At 39.1% G+C, this 16,539-nt stretch overlaps 1 protein-coding gene across 1 annotated transcript; it reads right to left on the bottom strand.

Annotated features, from left to right (window-relative positions):
* Positions 1 to 97: 97 nt before the first annotated feature.
* vps26a (VPS26, retromer complex component A) lies at positions 98 to 14,704 on the bottom strand. Its single transcript, XM_034031184.3, has 9 exons — positions 14,580 to 14,704; positions 13,031 to 13,180; positions 8,834 to 8,909; positions 7,164 to 7,320; positions 6,470 to 6,634; positions 5,290 to 5,396; positions 3,972 to 4,040; positions 2,857 to 2,999; positions 98 to 1,316 (listed from the first exon to the last, which is right to left on the bottom strand). Exons 1-9 carry the CDS (start codon positions 14,580 to 14,582, stop codon positions 1,200 to 1,202), a joined length of 987 nt encoding a protein of 328 aa, XP_033887075.3. The 5' UTR covers positions 14,583 to 14,704; the 3' UTR covers positions 98 to 1,199.
* Between the last annotated feature and the right edge of the window lie 1,835 nt (positions 14,705 to 16,539).

The raw sequence follows: 16,539 nt of genomic DNA, 5'->3' as shown, positions 1-16,539 counted from the left end.
CAATATCAAAGTACTTCTTATAACTTCATTTAATTGTACAGTGTTTTGGAGTGCAACTCCTACTTCAGGACAACACAACATTGCTGGAATACCAGTAGAAATTTTTAAATGTTTATTGTAGATGGATAAATAGTCTGAGGCCTGCATATATACAATTTTAATGCTCATATACCTTATTTTTGCTGTTGTTTAAATCAGACAATGTAAAAAGAGGGAACATGCAAGTTGCCAGCATATTTGGCATAACCATCATCCATTCCTTTAGAGGCACTTACATTGGGGGGGACAACACTTAAAACAAATGCAGATCTGCCTGGGTTGTGTTTCAGTGCACTGTTAACAATGGTGCCATTAGCTTTCCACACTTCAAAGAGCATAGGGGCACTAAACAATGCAGTTCTGATAAAGTGGTAAAAAATCAACCAGTACAGGTGTTGAACCAATGATACAAGATGATCAAAAAAGAGGCTATCAAATATTTTAAAGGGCTGAAAAATGATATTCAGATGAATTCATAAAGGTCTGCCCATAAACGCTGGATATTTCTTAGCCTCGTGTAACAGCACTACTTTGAACACAAGCGTCTACATTTCTATTCCAAGAAAGAAAGTAGTAAAAGTAAATATAACTCGTCAAGGGAGCTTTTAATACATTAAAGTGAAATTAGTAAAATGGAACAAATGATGGTGTAAACCACAGAACAAACACTACATAAGTTATGAGAGAAAAAAACCCTCCAACTTAAATCGTGTCCATCTTACAGAAAATTCTTATGGCAGCTGGGGGTCAACTGTGCCACGTCCCAATGTGTGTCAGAAAACCTGTAACCAACATCTAACACATTAACTTCTCATTCATATACATTAACCAGCCTACATGCACGGGGAACATTCTTGAAATATTTATAAACAGACTTTTTTCTTTTCTTTGAAGCTCATTGCATATCCAAGTGCATTAAGTTATTAAACGAAAGGGTAAAAGGTGCAGTATAAAATGGTAGCTTCTGAACGATCCAGTGTTTTGGCAAGAGAAAGTCTGCAGAGACTTGAAGGATGTTAAGTACTATAGCAGAGTATCTGCAGCCGTGTAAGATGGACGACGACAGTGATAACTTGTTTGTAGATTTGGGCCACACTCTGTTCGTTACAGCTCGCTGCGCTGCTGCTGTCCACATTGCCGGGTTTGCTTGTGTGTGCTCTTCACATTTCAGGCTGTTCAGCAGACACAGCTGGCCGGGACTCAGGGGACTCGTAGCGTTGGTGGAAATTGGTGCGTTTTCGTATCTTCTCAGGTGCTTTCCTCCACAGAACAATTTCCTATAAAGGGAAATAAAAACCAAAATAAATTAGCATTATCCTGTTTTTCTAGGTTCATTCTTATTTTTGAAAACAAAGAAAAACACATTTTGGTTGACATAGATCTACTGTGCATGACAACCCAACCTATAACAGCTTAAATAGTTTAATCATATTTTGAAGTAAGTCAGAAATGGTATAAGGGTTAGGTCTGTTGTGTTTTTGTTCCTTAGCCATATGGGTGTACTAATGTCATGATACAATATGTTCAGCAGTCCCTCGCTAATACAGACACTGTTATGCCGTACATTCGGATATGCCGGACACAACGTATGTCCTCCAATAATAACCAATTAAGTGTGATGCTAGGTCACTGTGAATTGTATGATCCAAAGACACACACACTGGGGATAAAAAATAAATAAAAAAAAACAGCTGCTGCACTGACACCAAAGACAGGATGAAAATAAACAGAACAGATACAAGTAGTCTACTAGATCTCTAAAATGAAGTACATGATTAAGAGGGCATATAAACTCTACAGAGTTTAAACTAACTGTGATTGATCGGTTGGAAAAGGGCTAGGAGTTTTCAGAAATATTGATGGAATCCAGTGGTTTAGATGTGGACTACAATATTTACAATTCTGAATTTGAAGTCTTTAATTGTATCTTTTGCAAAGAAAGTCTGACTCATACCAACACAAAACAAAAGCAGAAGGTAGGCTATAAGTTTACCTTGCAGCCACGCCTACACTAACATGTTAAAAATGATTTATTTCTGTAAAGTATGGGGAGTATATCATAACGTGTCAATGCGGCACCATGATCTATTTTGTGTTAATTGTGTACTAAGTAGGCTACGGTAAAAAGAAAATGCGCCAAAATCATTTAGCTTCAATTTAAAATCTTGCATTGTACAGTAATGTGTACAATGCAGCAGCATGATATATTTTGTGTTACTAGTAGCTTATAGGCTAAAGTAAAAAAGAAAGTGCACTAGGTATTCATTTGATTTTACTACTGTACTGTATAAGCCTACTGTACAGATTTAAATTTGTACATAATTAAATGTGTACAGAAAACACAATGTTATTTTAAATAAATAACATTGTGTTATTTTAAATAAATTGAGCATTATAACTGTATGTGTGCGTGAATTATTTTTGTATAGCAATATGCAGTCAGGAATATAATAGGTATCATAATACATGCGATGGACCAGATGGGCTAACTTGTATGATACATAATAAGATCAAATTATCATTTTGTTAAACGAGATCGGGAACAGTATGTATTTATACCAAAGAAAAAATACACTTTTTCTTCATTCAAGAACCACTTGGTGAACTGCAGTGAGCTAGGTTGTGTTTTTGGTCTTGTATAATGATATACCATGTAAACCAAATATAACACCCCTAACTAGCAGTTGGCCATCTAAAGCCACATGCGTCACGATTACTTCACAATCATGTGATGTGAGATTTGTGGACTACCAGTTTCTCAGGTGAACGGTGATTTTTCTATTCGACTCTTCAGTGCTACCCCTAACTGGAGTGTACCTGCTGTTTGAAGTACCGCCTGTCCTCTTCATCCACTAGAACCAGGTTGAGGAAGTAACGCACAGAGAACTTCTTGTTCACATCTCTCATTGTGGGAGTGAGGTCATATCCTGCTAGAAACAGTCTGATAGGAATAGATTCACCTGGAACAAACAAAAACTTAAAAATTAGGAAACTAACTTCATATCTTCCACTACTATCTACTATTTTTAGGGGTGATCCTGGGTTAACCACAGATAGATGGCTGATGCATTCCAAGGACATTCCACAGTGCTCTCAAATGTGAAAAAAAAAAGTGGAAACAAATGACAAACTCGCTATCCTACATGATTGTTAAAAAGCTGGTGGCGCTGGAGGAGGACCTCGCCTCGCTGTCAGCCTTTCCTCTGCCAGCGGTGGCGCTGGAGGAGGACCTCGCCTCGCTGTCAGCCTTTCCTCTGCCAGCGGTGGCGCTGGAGGAGGACCTCGCCTCGCTGTCAGCCTTTCCTCTGCCAGCGGTGGCGCTGGAGGAGGACCTCGCCTCGCTGTCAGCCTTTCCTCTGCCAGCGGTGGCGCTGGAGGAGGACCTCGTCCTCGCTGTCAGCCTTTCCTCTGCCAGCGGTGGCGCTGGAGGAGGATCTCGTCTCGCTGTCAGCCTTTCCTAAGCCAGCGGTGGCGCTGGAGGAGGATCTCGTCTCGCTGTCAGCCTTTCCTAAGCCAGCGGTGGCGCTGGAGGAAGACCTCGCCTCGCTGTCAGCCTTTCCTCTGCCAGCGATGGCACTGGAGGAGGATCTCGTCTCGCTGTCAGCCTTTCCTCTGCCAGCGGTGGCGTTGGAGGAGGACCTTGCCTCGCTGTCAGCCTTTCCTCTGCCAGCGGTGGCGCTGGAGGAGGACCTTGCCTCGCTGTCAGCCTTTCCTAAACCAGCGGTGGCGCTGGAGGAGGACCTCGTCTCGCTGTCAGCCTTTCCTCTGCCAGCGGTGGCACTGGAGGAGGACCTCGCCTCGCTGTCAGCCTTTCCGCTGCCAGCACTGTCACTGTCTTCCTGGCCTGACGTCACCCAATCCGGGTGGCACCATCACATATACATCTTTCTTCAACCAAAAAAAGAACATTTCAGAAATGTTTTTGTTCCTACCTTTCACTGGAGCTCCATCCATGATCTCATACTTAGCAATGGTTTCAGTCTCAGTAGTCGTACTAGGTCCTGGGAAATTATATATAAATATAAATCAGTTAGAAATGTTATTCATTTTTCATTTATTTCTGAGCTCATTTTTATTGTATTTGTATTCTATGTAGCATTGTTAGTAGGTAAACCAGCCCTGTAGGAAAATACATGAATTTGTATTAAGATATAGAAGAGCGTTAAAATGCACCACTGGTTTAGATACAAAAGATAACACCTTTTTCATGAAAAACATTATTGGAAAATAAAAAATAATTACATACCGTTTTGTAGTTTTCCATATACTGACAAATGATAAATTTAAAAATGTGACATTTCGAAATCTAACATGAAATACCGTACTACTATTATGGCTTGCGGTAGACTTTTGCTAATCATTTTGTAGTTTATTTGATTACATGAAGTTAAAGAAAATACCCAAATTATGTTCATATAGTTGGGTCAGTCCATGTCAAATCAATAACTTCAGGAAAGTATCTGAACTGACCTCTTCCAATTTTGATGATGTTTGGCAGGGATATTGGTGCCATAGAAATATAAGATTTCCCCCAAGTTTCACATCTCTAGGTCAAACGGTTTTTATGCAAGGTCACCATATATTTGACCAGTAACTTTTTTATTGTTAATGCTATAGTAGAAAGTAAACTGCTGCTGGAAAGCTCTCTTTGTGCTCTTTCCAAATAGTTTAACCTTTGAATTTGAATTGTTGAGTTTTAACCTCCCTTGGACTGTCAGCCCCAACATGGATGACCAAAATCAAGGTTGGATACTGAAGTTCACACCATAATTCAGCCCGATTATTAGTACAAACCTGATGGTGTGAACTTCGGTCAAAATTAGAGGGTGACATGGACTGACCCCCATTTGTTTTTTAAGTATGTCTCAAATACTAACATTCTAGGTGATGCTAAACTTTTGGCCACAGCTGTATATCCCCCAACAAATTATGAAAAGTAGACATTTATTTCACTACAATATAATGCAATTACATATGCCAAGGATGGCTTTAATTACCCTTGGGTGCATCCTCCCTAGCCTTGATGACTGCCTGGTACAGAAATACAGGGTGAGATATGTTCTATTCCAGGTTCAACAAGCCATACCCAGTGTTGGAGCTTCATCATTACTATAGGCTGCTGGCTGGGTTATAACTGTTTTGACATGGCTATGCAATAGAAAAGTCACCTGTTTCCCGACAGTTGTAGTGAAATACAGGAATGAACAGAATGTGGTATTAGTCAACACTCATAACGAATGTCAGCCTTACCGATGCCAGTAATCTCCTTTTTGATTAGTTGAAGCTCCATGTGCTGTATTTTAATTCTCACTAACAAAAAGTAGATTTTGCCCACAATAACATCTTTTAAGTGGTACCTTTACAAATAGAAAAAATAAAATAATTATGTTTACAGCAATCAAACAACAGAATTATATCATTAAAACAGTAGTGCTCTCTGTTTACTACTGTACTATAATGGGGGATGTCTGTCTAGACAGTAACTTCAATCATTTGAAAGGAGAAAATACCATGTTAAATTTACATGTAAAATAAACTACTATAGTGTGTAATCTGAATGCTTCAACAAACCCTGATTAGCACTAAACCACAAGGTAGTGCTAAATCATGGTATGTTAAAACAGACTATTTTTATTACTTGTTTCCATCTGCAACTGGGATGAAAGTAATTTCATATTGACCCTGTTTGTTTCTATTGGTAGCAGATTGATATCAGAACAATTAGAATTAGGGGTGTAGCAATACACTAATCTCATGATACAATATGCACTGTATCACAATATACAGACCGCGATACGATATGTATCATGATACATGCAAATGTCCTGATTGGCTACTGTACTTTTATGATGCATGCATAATTAGATAATAAGATCAAGTGGTCATTTAATGATGGACCTTTCTGTTAAGACAAATTAAATGAGATAAGGAGAATATGTATCAATACCAGCTTTAAAAACACGTATTCATTCACAAACCACTTGGTGATCTACATTGAACTGTTGTGGTTTTGGTACATACTTTAGTCTTTTGTGCACGATGCATATTAAGAAACATGAAAAAAAATAGTTTCCTTCTTGCCACTACACGCAAAGTCCTTCAACTGTTCATACAATTCTTACTGGTGCTATTCTAAATGTTGTCTCTTGAGAATTCACCAATTTTGTCTCTTGAGTTAAACCAGCATGTACAGGAACTACTGATAAAAGACAGCAGAGGTTAAACAAACAACAGCAGGAAAAAATACAATCATTCAGCCCCCTTATTTTCATCTGAAACATAATTGAGCACAATCAGGACTGCCCACCGTTATATAAAGTTAGTTATAAAATCTGGTAATAGATTTGATACTATTTATTCTATTAACTAGGATGAAAAATCCCTCGCTTTTAAGACTTTCAGAAATCTCTTCTTCAGATGCAAGACTTACTTGGACTTGTTGTATTCAAACTCTATGTGTAGACAGTCTTCTATCCCCACTTCCATTTTGATGGAGTTGTTCACATCTGGGTAGCAGGCTAGCTGATGTACTATGAGGTCATACTCCTTGATCAAGTCCGACAGCCTTCTCACAATCGTCACTTTAAGGAAATACCTTTTGGGAGAACAGAAAAAGGTTAACTATGGTTAGCAAGTTTTTTCACAATTGGATAATACATGATAGAAGTATGTACATAAAATGCATAAGCGACATGCACCTCTTTATATCCCCAGTTTCAGGTACTGCTAACTTGTGCTACAGAATGTCTTTACCAAGTATCACCACAATTGGAGATTGTATATAGACACTGTATGTAAAACAATTTGCATACCCAGGGGGATAATCAAATTCATCAGACCACTCTGGCTGTTAGGGCTGGCCTGGAGAGTTGTTCTTATTGATTGAAAGCACATATTTTTGAGTTTTATTAATTTGTATGGTCATTTATTTCTCAACTGCTTTCAAAGATTTTAAGAGCAACCTTGTATGCATGTGAAATATTAGTCACACTACCCATGCATTCTTCATCTTCTTTACATTAACTTGTATATAATTTTCTGTTTCAGTCATCTTCACAATCTGCTTGTTTTTTGAAGTTTAAAGCACCCCTGTGGTCTCAACATAAAGGAAAGTAGGAGAATACCTGAGCCGGACATTGGCGCCGATGTAGGATTCGTATGGCTTCTCCACCTGCATGAACTCAAAGTCATAGCTCCTGTTCTGGGTCAGCTCTCCTGGCAGGGCCAGCTCCTTCACCAGGTTCACAAACTCATGGGTGTTGCTCTTATCACTGAACAGCTCTGAAAAAGGAAATAAGGCATAAAAAGGGATACTTAAACCATCAACATTTTCTTAATATTTAATTTCTTAGCAGTTACATTTGTGTCTGTGGTTTCTGTTTAGCAGGCTTCCTGATGTCCTATATCAATCACACAATTTCTTAAATGGGTTGGTTTGAAAAACTACCACTAGGAGTGTGCAGCTGTAATTTCTGACCCTCAGCAGCTGTGATGTTGTATTTTCCATTCCAATAATGCTGGTAAATAACAAAGCAGAAACTACAGCAGAGAATGATAGAGAGAACACAAACACTAGGATAGTAAACAGGTAAGAAATGGGATAGGCCAACTGTATTAAGAAAATGTTGTAAATCACTTTAATACAACAACTAAAAGGTGCCTCTAAACTGGACTTTCTGAACAAATATCTATCCTCAGCTTTACTTTAAACTAAAAATGCTGCCTCAAAAGTGAGTGCTCAAAACACCCAGTGGCTGCTCTATCAAATACGTGATTGTGATATTCATCAGGCCACATGAGCAGCTGCTACACAAATATTCTATCATCGGTAAAGGATCAAACCAACCCAGAGTTCACATGACAAACACATGCTTTTTAACTCCCTTTAGGAAGTGCTAATATGCAAAAAGAAATCAATTCTGTTAACTGGTCGTCAGCATCTACTGGAAACAAGGGAAAAAAAAAAAAAAAACTACTGCACTTCAAGGACGTGTTAGTCATAACCAACTTGTATAAGCATCCTTAATATAAACAGTTTTTCAAATTATACCCAAATGTCTAGAAGATGCTAGGAGCCTATGATGAATCAGTTATGTTCATGGTGTAGAGTGTGACAGACAGAATCAGTGCATTTTGAATAAGGACCCTAAGAACTGTAGGGCATCATCCGCAGGACCCTTGATAGTTGATGGCTATTGTAGTTCTAGAATCTTGTTGCCTTGTTCTAGAAATGGTGGCCTCCACATGTTTCTGTTGTTGGGCAGGATTATAAAGTGTCCTGCAAACTTTTTAATCACTCAGTCTTGCTCACATTTTAATTATGGTGCCGCTGTTGTAACAGCAGCTTTAAAGGGCAGAGAAAAACAATGACAGTAGTTTAGCCGTCACTTTGTAGATCTCACCTTTTCCTATACAAAAGACACAAACATTAAAGTAAACATGATTTTTAATGGTATTTTATTCACAGAATGTTTCCTCCCCAAACCGTGGGAGTGCCAGAAGCAATGCGACAATCCCTGTGCAATCCCCAGTGAATATCGGCAACTTTGCACAGCAAGGACACGAACCTGCGCTCCCCTGACTGTATGAGTTTATAACTCAAAACTGTTTTGTTTTTGGAGAATTTTTAGCACTTTTATACAGATAGCTGTATTATATGATACAAGAACAATTCAAAGATAATTAAATGTGGAACAAATATGACAAACATTCCAGGACTGTCCAATAAGACCCGACTGTCTTTACTGATTAGTGAAAAGGAGCAGACTGTATAACAGATGCACAGATAACTCACCAATCTGCCCTACAAATTCAATCCGAATCCCTTGGTGCTCTAGTCTCTTTCCCGTCTGTTTAACAGTGAGATTTACCTGGAAAAGAAAAATGATCACAGTATGTATACAATGGTCTGATTATTTAATTACTTGAAACATCCTGCAGATAGCAGGAACAGCGTCATTAGCACAAGTGTGTAAAATGCCTCAGGGTTATGCTCTGTACTGTATAATATGAATATAAATTACATGGCACCTTTGTTGGCATATTTTTCTCTATTACAGTAGAATTTCTGCATGCCTAGTAGTAGGAGTGTTAGATTCTGTTTATTTATTAAACATTCTAACTTTAACACCTTTAAATCTACCACGTTTAAATATTTTAACCAATTTGAAAAATAAAGTTTAAACGTCAAGTTGTGCTCAACATACTTTTCTCAATGGCAAGTGTGACTGAAAAACATATCTACTAACTGCACAAGCCATGTACTGCTACCTACAAATAGCATAATTTAGATTTTATTTAATATTTATGCTTTCTGGCATTGTCTTAATCCTATTTATCCAATGACTATTTTTTCATACTGTATTTAATTTCACAAAGATATGCTTATAACATTAATTGTAATGTTGTTATGCCATACTCTTATAAAAGTTTACCTTAGTATTTTTGCAGTTTTGCCTTGCTATACTGTGCCTTTACCAAAGTCTACTTTGGTTTCCCACATTTTAAAATATGCTTTACTATACCTTTCTGGTCTTTATCACATTGCTATGTTTTTACTACAGCAGCTTTTAAAGAGTATTTGACAGAGTTACAATAGCCATGGTCTTGTGACTGGTGTTAACCCTGTAAATCATATTTAGGTATATTTAGAGTGGAAACTGACAAACATTTCCACTCTCCATTAATAACCTTCTGTATAGACAGTGAACAGCAAAATCTGAAAACTTTAGTGGGGCAAAAACTTGACTTGAATGGTCTTTCCTAATCACTGTCTGTCCCTCTGTGTGGTCTACTCAGAACAGCCTGGTAACACAGTAACCAGCAGCTATTTAAACTGGATGGCAGCCTGTGCACTTCACACTAGGGAGCTGCATATTACTGTAATCACTGAGCTACTGTAGCTACAGATCATTATGGCAGGCTATGGCAGGCTATGGTACCAGACATGGCATGAAATCTGAATGAGAGAACACACTCCTGTGACAGGGATAAAGGACTATGCTAAGCTAGACAGAGAATTGCCCACCCCCAAATGGAATGAAAGGCCAAAAATACATTAGGTCTATCAAGATATAATACACCCGGCAGAATGTAAACCAATCGGGACAACATGGACATACAAAATAACGCATTTTATAGCATGGCTATGGGGCCGAAAAGCACATTCAGATACCCTGACCAGGAAGCAAATGATATGCCAAACAAACAAAGTTATACCTACAGTACCACCCAATACATATTTCCATTGTATCCAGACCATCCCCTAAGTCCCTTCTATGAGTGCAATGTGCCTCTGCACACACCAGCAGCCTATTACTCTCCAGATCATTTTCTGGACCTCTGGTACACCCTTTATGAAAAGGTCCAGTTTGCTATTGCTATTCAAACTACTTAATTCGCAAAATCTGAAAACATCAGAAGTGTCCCCACCTATCTTCAGAACTGATTTAATTTCATTTTAATGTATTTTCTTTCTTTTTTTCTGGGTAGCTGTGGGATTGTGAGCTGCAGCTGCTGCTACTGTAAGTGGTTCACATCCTGGTTAAACAATAACACTTGAACTGAATTGAATTTTATCCAGAAAAAGAGTTAACAGTAATTTATGAATTCCCGTTCGGAATGTGCATTACAGTACATGGAAGTAGAATTAAAATGTGAAACGAAAGACAGGAAGCTGGTTTTGGTGACATGGACCGCTGTGAAGAAACTCAACCTTACGGCGTACACCTACTGTTACAAATCACGCTGTCTCTGCAGCAATTGCGAATTCGCCAGACCAGACCTTTATTTGTCCTAGGCCTGTATTGGGATTGATGGATTTATTTCACTCTCTCATTCATCCTATTACAGTACTTAGTAATCGATGCACTGACCTGTTTTTATCAGTCAGTGTGTGTGTGTATGTAGCACACACGTCAGTCCCAAGCCAAGTAATTGGATTTGAACACGACTGTGTGAGGCTTTGATAGTGTGGCTGTGGCAGCTTTTTAGAAGCCAGAGAAGGGTTCATTGTACCCACAATCAATCCTGATCTAGAGAATCATAGAATACAGTTTTCTACAGTAGCAGAAAAGAAGCCAATATCTCAAAGTGTTTGGTTTAACACTGAATATGTGTGTTCTTGATTCATTCATATTGGTCTTTTGACTACTACACAGGAGTCTACACACAAATCTTGGTAATAACCTTTACTAGTGACTTTACAAAACTCTGTTCAAAAACAATCCACAGTAGATCACAAGATAATTCCCACACAAAACAATACTGCCTTGCTGATTACAAGCTTGGGATAGGAAATAACAATGCTTGGACAGGTAGGTAAGTAAACTCTTTTGCTGCTTCCTGTGTGTTTGGGGCGGAAGACATTTCAGAAACTGGCAAAAGGAGGAAATGAGAAAAAAAAAATTCCCTTTGTACGAAAACAATTCATGGAGCAATGGCAAGAGGTAAGTGTAGTGCTTCATGACAGCTCGGAGAGCGCCAAGATACTTGAAGGGAGTTAAAGGGATAGAACAGGAGTCTTGCTCTCGGCGATGGAGAACCTTATTGCCAAAAGCTGGTCCGGTGACCCAAGACCCGAAAACACATAGAAAGAATTCCCCACTCTGCGGAGAGCCGCTTACGTGGCGGCTTGGGAATGGAGCTACCCATAAAGGATTGAAGGGACAGAGGACCTGACTCTTGGAGAGCCGCTGCAGCTGAGCAACTTGGGAACGGAGCTACCCACCGGGACCGAACGGACCTCCAGAGGAGAGCCTTGAAAGGAAAAAAAGTTAGAGGGACTCAGGATTGTGGAACGGAGCTTACAGGAGTCCTGGAGCTAGAAAGAAAGAAGTAGAGAGATTAGAAAGAGATCGAAGGACTGCGAGACAGACTTTGCGTCAACAGCTGAGAAGGAGAGAGAGTCTCCAGAAATTAGAATAGGGAAAGCGCACAAGCTGCGACAGGATAGAGTGTGTGGCCGGGGGTCCCCTCTGGCCCCACGCAGAACCTCCAGCTCAAAGGGTTGTAGCCCAGGGAGGCTGGGGAAAGTGCGCCTCACTAACCCCCCAGATGGGACCGGTGCAGGGCTGCTGAACCAGAAAGGAGGAGAAGGGGAGGAGGTTGGGTATGAAAACAAACAAACGCTAGAGAGGGCGGAAGTGGAAACAGGAGACTTATATAGAAGAGGGAGAGTGAGTGACATAGAGATTAGAGCTAGGGGAAGGATAGACGCAACTCACCAGCGCCCCCCAAAACTCAACCTAAAGGTTTACACTTAAGGGAAAACTGCATAGGCCACATACAGAACTTGATTCATCAAACTCTTAGATTTTTCAAAAACAACCACCTTTGATTTATATTGAGGTGCTTAACATTCTAAAAAAAAAATGTTAATTAAACCAATTTATTTGCCAGAAAGTCAAATACAACATTTTACTCTTTATTATGATCCTCATTGATTGTCTCAGTTAAATCAGTTTCCAAGTAGAGTGGTCATTATCCTACAGTAGACACCCTCAAAAGGTAACGGGACTTTAGAAATTCACTTTAAACGACTACATCATTTTCAATCGGCCTTAGGCCTCATGTCCAAAATATAACCTAAAACATTTCCTCCTATAAAAATAAATAAATAAAAATAAAACATTTTTTCGTTTTATACCAATATCCTGTTCATCTTTCACTATTGTGACCTTTCGTTAGTTGCCAAGGTCAATTACGAGCAGGTAAAGACTGTTGGTTCCGACATTAATGTTTAAATGAGTTCACATTTATTTTAAGGCGCACAATGTGTAAAAAACCACTTACCATACGGTAAAAACATAACATTACATCCATAAACATTTCTACTGTGGTGTGTGTTTATAACTAAATTAACCTTGTAGTAGAATTAGGGCTGTGTCTTTTTGGTCAACAGCACATCACAACTCACTACAATTCAGTATGAATGAAGGCAGAAGTATGTACTTTTAGTTCAAGAAGAAAGGACTACCCAAAATGAACATACCTTCCCTGAAACCGACTCCCCATCGTAGAACAGGAAGTGTTTTTCTACTTTGCCATCTTCTGTCTTTATTTCTGCCGTCTTCCTTGTCTCAGCGTCATTGAGAACAACATCGATTTCACACACTGGACCAAACAAACCTCCAAGGAAACTCTGCAACGCAACAAAACAAGAAATCAATACATGAAACAGGATTGTTTTTGGCGGTGGATTACAGAGTGCTAAAAAGCTACTACCAAGAACTGCAGTTAAGAGCACAAGAAAGTCACTCTGGTTTTATTATTAATTGATCAGGTGCTATTTATGCAATTCATCTACAGATTAAATGATAATCAGTAATTATGTACATCCTTAATTAGCTTTATTAAGTAAGCCAATATAATCACATTTACAAAGTCACAACCGAATGTTCAAAGAACAGATTTGGGGTTTTTTTGTTTGTTTTTAAAGCATGCAGGTAATACAGCTGCGTTGTGTGAGGTTAAACTTTGTAGTGTTGGTGAGCTTTTACTTTGCATTGTAATTCCTGCTGTGGAGAACTGAAACATGGACAGACAGACAGCCACCATATCCTCCTAGATTTTAACATGGTCAATAGCTAGTGCTAAAGATGTACATTTCGCGGTTCCCTAGATATATTGAAATATATGATATGTATCCCCAGCAATGGACAATCTAAACCTCTATCTTACAGTACCCATTAATACTGATTCTTGATTATACATGAACATGGAGGGGAGAGGTCTGTTATTTCCCTGTTCCACCTTTAAACTGGTTGTTGTTTAGGTAGGTTTGGGAGAAAATGGAGATTGTAATCCAAATGCTGCTTAGCTATTTCGTGCTTGTAACTGTATGTCCTGATAGTTCCTTCAGAAAGGCAATTCAAATCTACAGTAACACTTCCAAGCCCCTTGAGAACTAACAACATACTGATGTTTCGTTGGGTTCATTCAAGAAAACGTCTTCCTGTTGCCAATGAGCCAGACCCGTGTCACGTTAACAAGATTCTGAATAAAAAATTATAATTTCAATAATAGACAATTTACCAACCGAATTATTACTCTCATTATGCCAGAACAACCGACCACAGTTCAAGTATGTTTTATAACAATGCGACTTCGTGTTTTCCCTAAGACTTGAGAGGTGTTATTAATTGAAGGGAAGTATGACACGCTTCCACAAGCAAAAGGTTCACTCGGTTGACATTGGTTAACACGGAAATTAAGCTTGCACGCCTGGAATGTCGTTTACCGCATGCAACCATATGTTACTTCACAGCGTCTCAAATATGCTTTTAACTTTCAAATACACATGAACTGTTCTGACGTTAGTCACAGAAAATGGGCCTCAACTCAATTACTCCCCCAAATCAAGTCCCAGGACCAACACAGGCCTCCTGCACTTTCATGCCATACGGATAAAACAACAATACAGCTCGCCGTAAATGCAATTTATAAAGCCTGATATTCCGTTTACAGGAAAGGTACGGTGCATTCAGTGAAGCTAAAACTCTTATTCACATCGTAGTGTTTTCAGTTTGAATTAAACTCACCATTTCAGCCCGTTTCCAAAGTGTGTGTGTGTATACTACTCTGATCCCTCTGAAAATCCTCCCTAACTCCTGCTGCCTCGGTCATGTGACACACACACCCCATAGCCGCTGAACTGTGTGCTAACTATCATGTGACTCTAGGGCTGGCGGATTGTAAGTGCTAGTACAGTAGTAGGAACGTGGTATATGCTGAAGGAGTGAAGAAGGTATAGAAACTGCAGTGGATTTGTGTATTGTACTTATTCTTTGTCTTACGAACGAAATAATTTTTTTTCATAATGAATAGTTTCATATATTGGATGCACTGGGGTCTGTTGTCTGAGTCCAAGCGCATACACGCTAATAACAGCCCCTATGGCAGCGACATTCCCGATTTCCTAACAAATGTCCCGCGTCCAGAAGCATAGAAAGAAAGTTTCGATATTTATCCTTGGAAATTCTATGTGTATGTGTCTTTTAGTAGTGCATGACAACAATGAGCCTATATCCATGAACTTGGTCTGGATTTTCCTTTAGGCTTCATATAGACCTCTGTATGAGTAAAAATGTACTAATGTTTGCTGGGAATATTGCATAAATGTGGAATGTTTGTTCAAAGAAACACATGTTGTTAGCAATTGGAAATGAAGAAGAGGAATCACTCAAATAAGAGACAAGTGTGTTAGCAATGGAATTGTGTTTAGATAATGTGCAGAGCGTCTTTAAAGTTCAGAAATGTGTGTATTTGCAAATTAAATGTGTGGAGCACCAGTAATAAAAACGGGTCACTTGCCACTTTTGTAATGGGGGGGAGGGGGTATTATGTATTTACATATTTAATAACAGCATTTCAAAATTAAATATAAACTTTGAATGCTTCTTAATATCATTTTAAACCCAGTTTCCAATTCTAAAATATTTTCAATACAATGTATAGAAAAAACAAAACAAAACACGTGTTGAATCATTTGCACTTTTCCTAATCTATGTGTATAACCTAACAACCTAACCCATTACTCTCTGAATTTGCACAGGTGCTTACTTTTTTCTGTGGTGGAGTAGGCCTGGTTGTATAGTGTCCTTCCTTTACCGGCATATCACTATCAGTGTCACTTCAACTTTTAGAGTCAGCCATTCTCAAAAACAAAGAAAACACTGAAATTAAAATATTCTTCAAATTGTATTTTGTTTGCTTTTGCCAAAGCAGATCAGTGTCAGGCTGTTGTGGAAGATGTGATGTGAGTGCAAAAAGAAAAAAAACATGATAGTGGGACTGTATAGTTTTATGTCTTAGATTGGCTATCCAGTGTGTCAATTATTCTGGGGCTGTGTAGGCATTGCAAAATTATGCAGCCAGGGCAGGGCTTTGCACTAAGCAGATGCTATGGTTAGACTGTGGCGCTAAATCTGTAGATTGCACTGTCTATGAATCTGGGACAAATTCTGTCCCAAAGTAATTTAGCCCGGGACCGGGACTTGATCTTTACATTTAGGGACTGTCCCATCCAATTAGGGATGGGTGGTCACCCTATAATTGAAGCCACTCTTAGCAGTAGACATCTAAAACCCAGAAGTGACCCCCCCTGGGCCCCCGAGTGGCTCACCCTGCTAATGCACGGTGTGCAGGGTGAGTGATACAGTGAGGGAAGAGCAGCTTCGCTATGTGAAGTTACCAGTAGTAAACACTGGCGATTCCACAGGGAGTGTTGCATTGACTCTGGAACTTCCATGGGTTTGAGAGACAAAATCAACGAGGACTGTTTCTCCTCACCACACTACAACAGACCAGACGACTTCCCTAATACAAGTTTAACATGGTAAAAGCATAGCAAAGTGTAATAAAGCTTAGAGAAAGCATAGTAAGAATTGTAAAGCATATGGTAAAGACATAGTGAAAAGCATGGGACAGCTACACAATTACCATGCTAAACTTTTATAAGGGATGTGAGCTCAGAGCTGTCCTTTGCCCTCCAGGGGTTGA

This window comes from Acipenser ruthenus, chromosome 13, assembly GCF_902713425.1.
Source record: "Acipenser ruthenus chromosome 13, fAciRut3.2 maternal haplotype, whole genome shotgun sequence".
NCBI lineage: Eukaryota > Metazoa > Chordata > Actinopteri > Acipenseriformes > Acipenseridae > Acipenser > Acipenser ruthenus.
This window is presented reverse-complemented; position numbering and strand designations above follow the sequence as displayed.

Excerpts from the sequence above, each read along its gene's own strand:
- vps26a (XM_034031184.3), bottom strand. Across the intron at positions 7,321-8,833 it reads TGAATTTGTAGGGCAGATTG|AGCTGTTCAGTGATAAGAGC; the intron begins GTGAGTTATCTG and ends TTCCTTTTTCAG. Across the intron at positions 4,041-5,289 it reads AAAGGAGATTACTGGCATCG|GACCTAGTACGACTACTGAG; the intron begins GTAAGGCTGACA and ends ATAATTTCCCAG.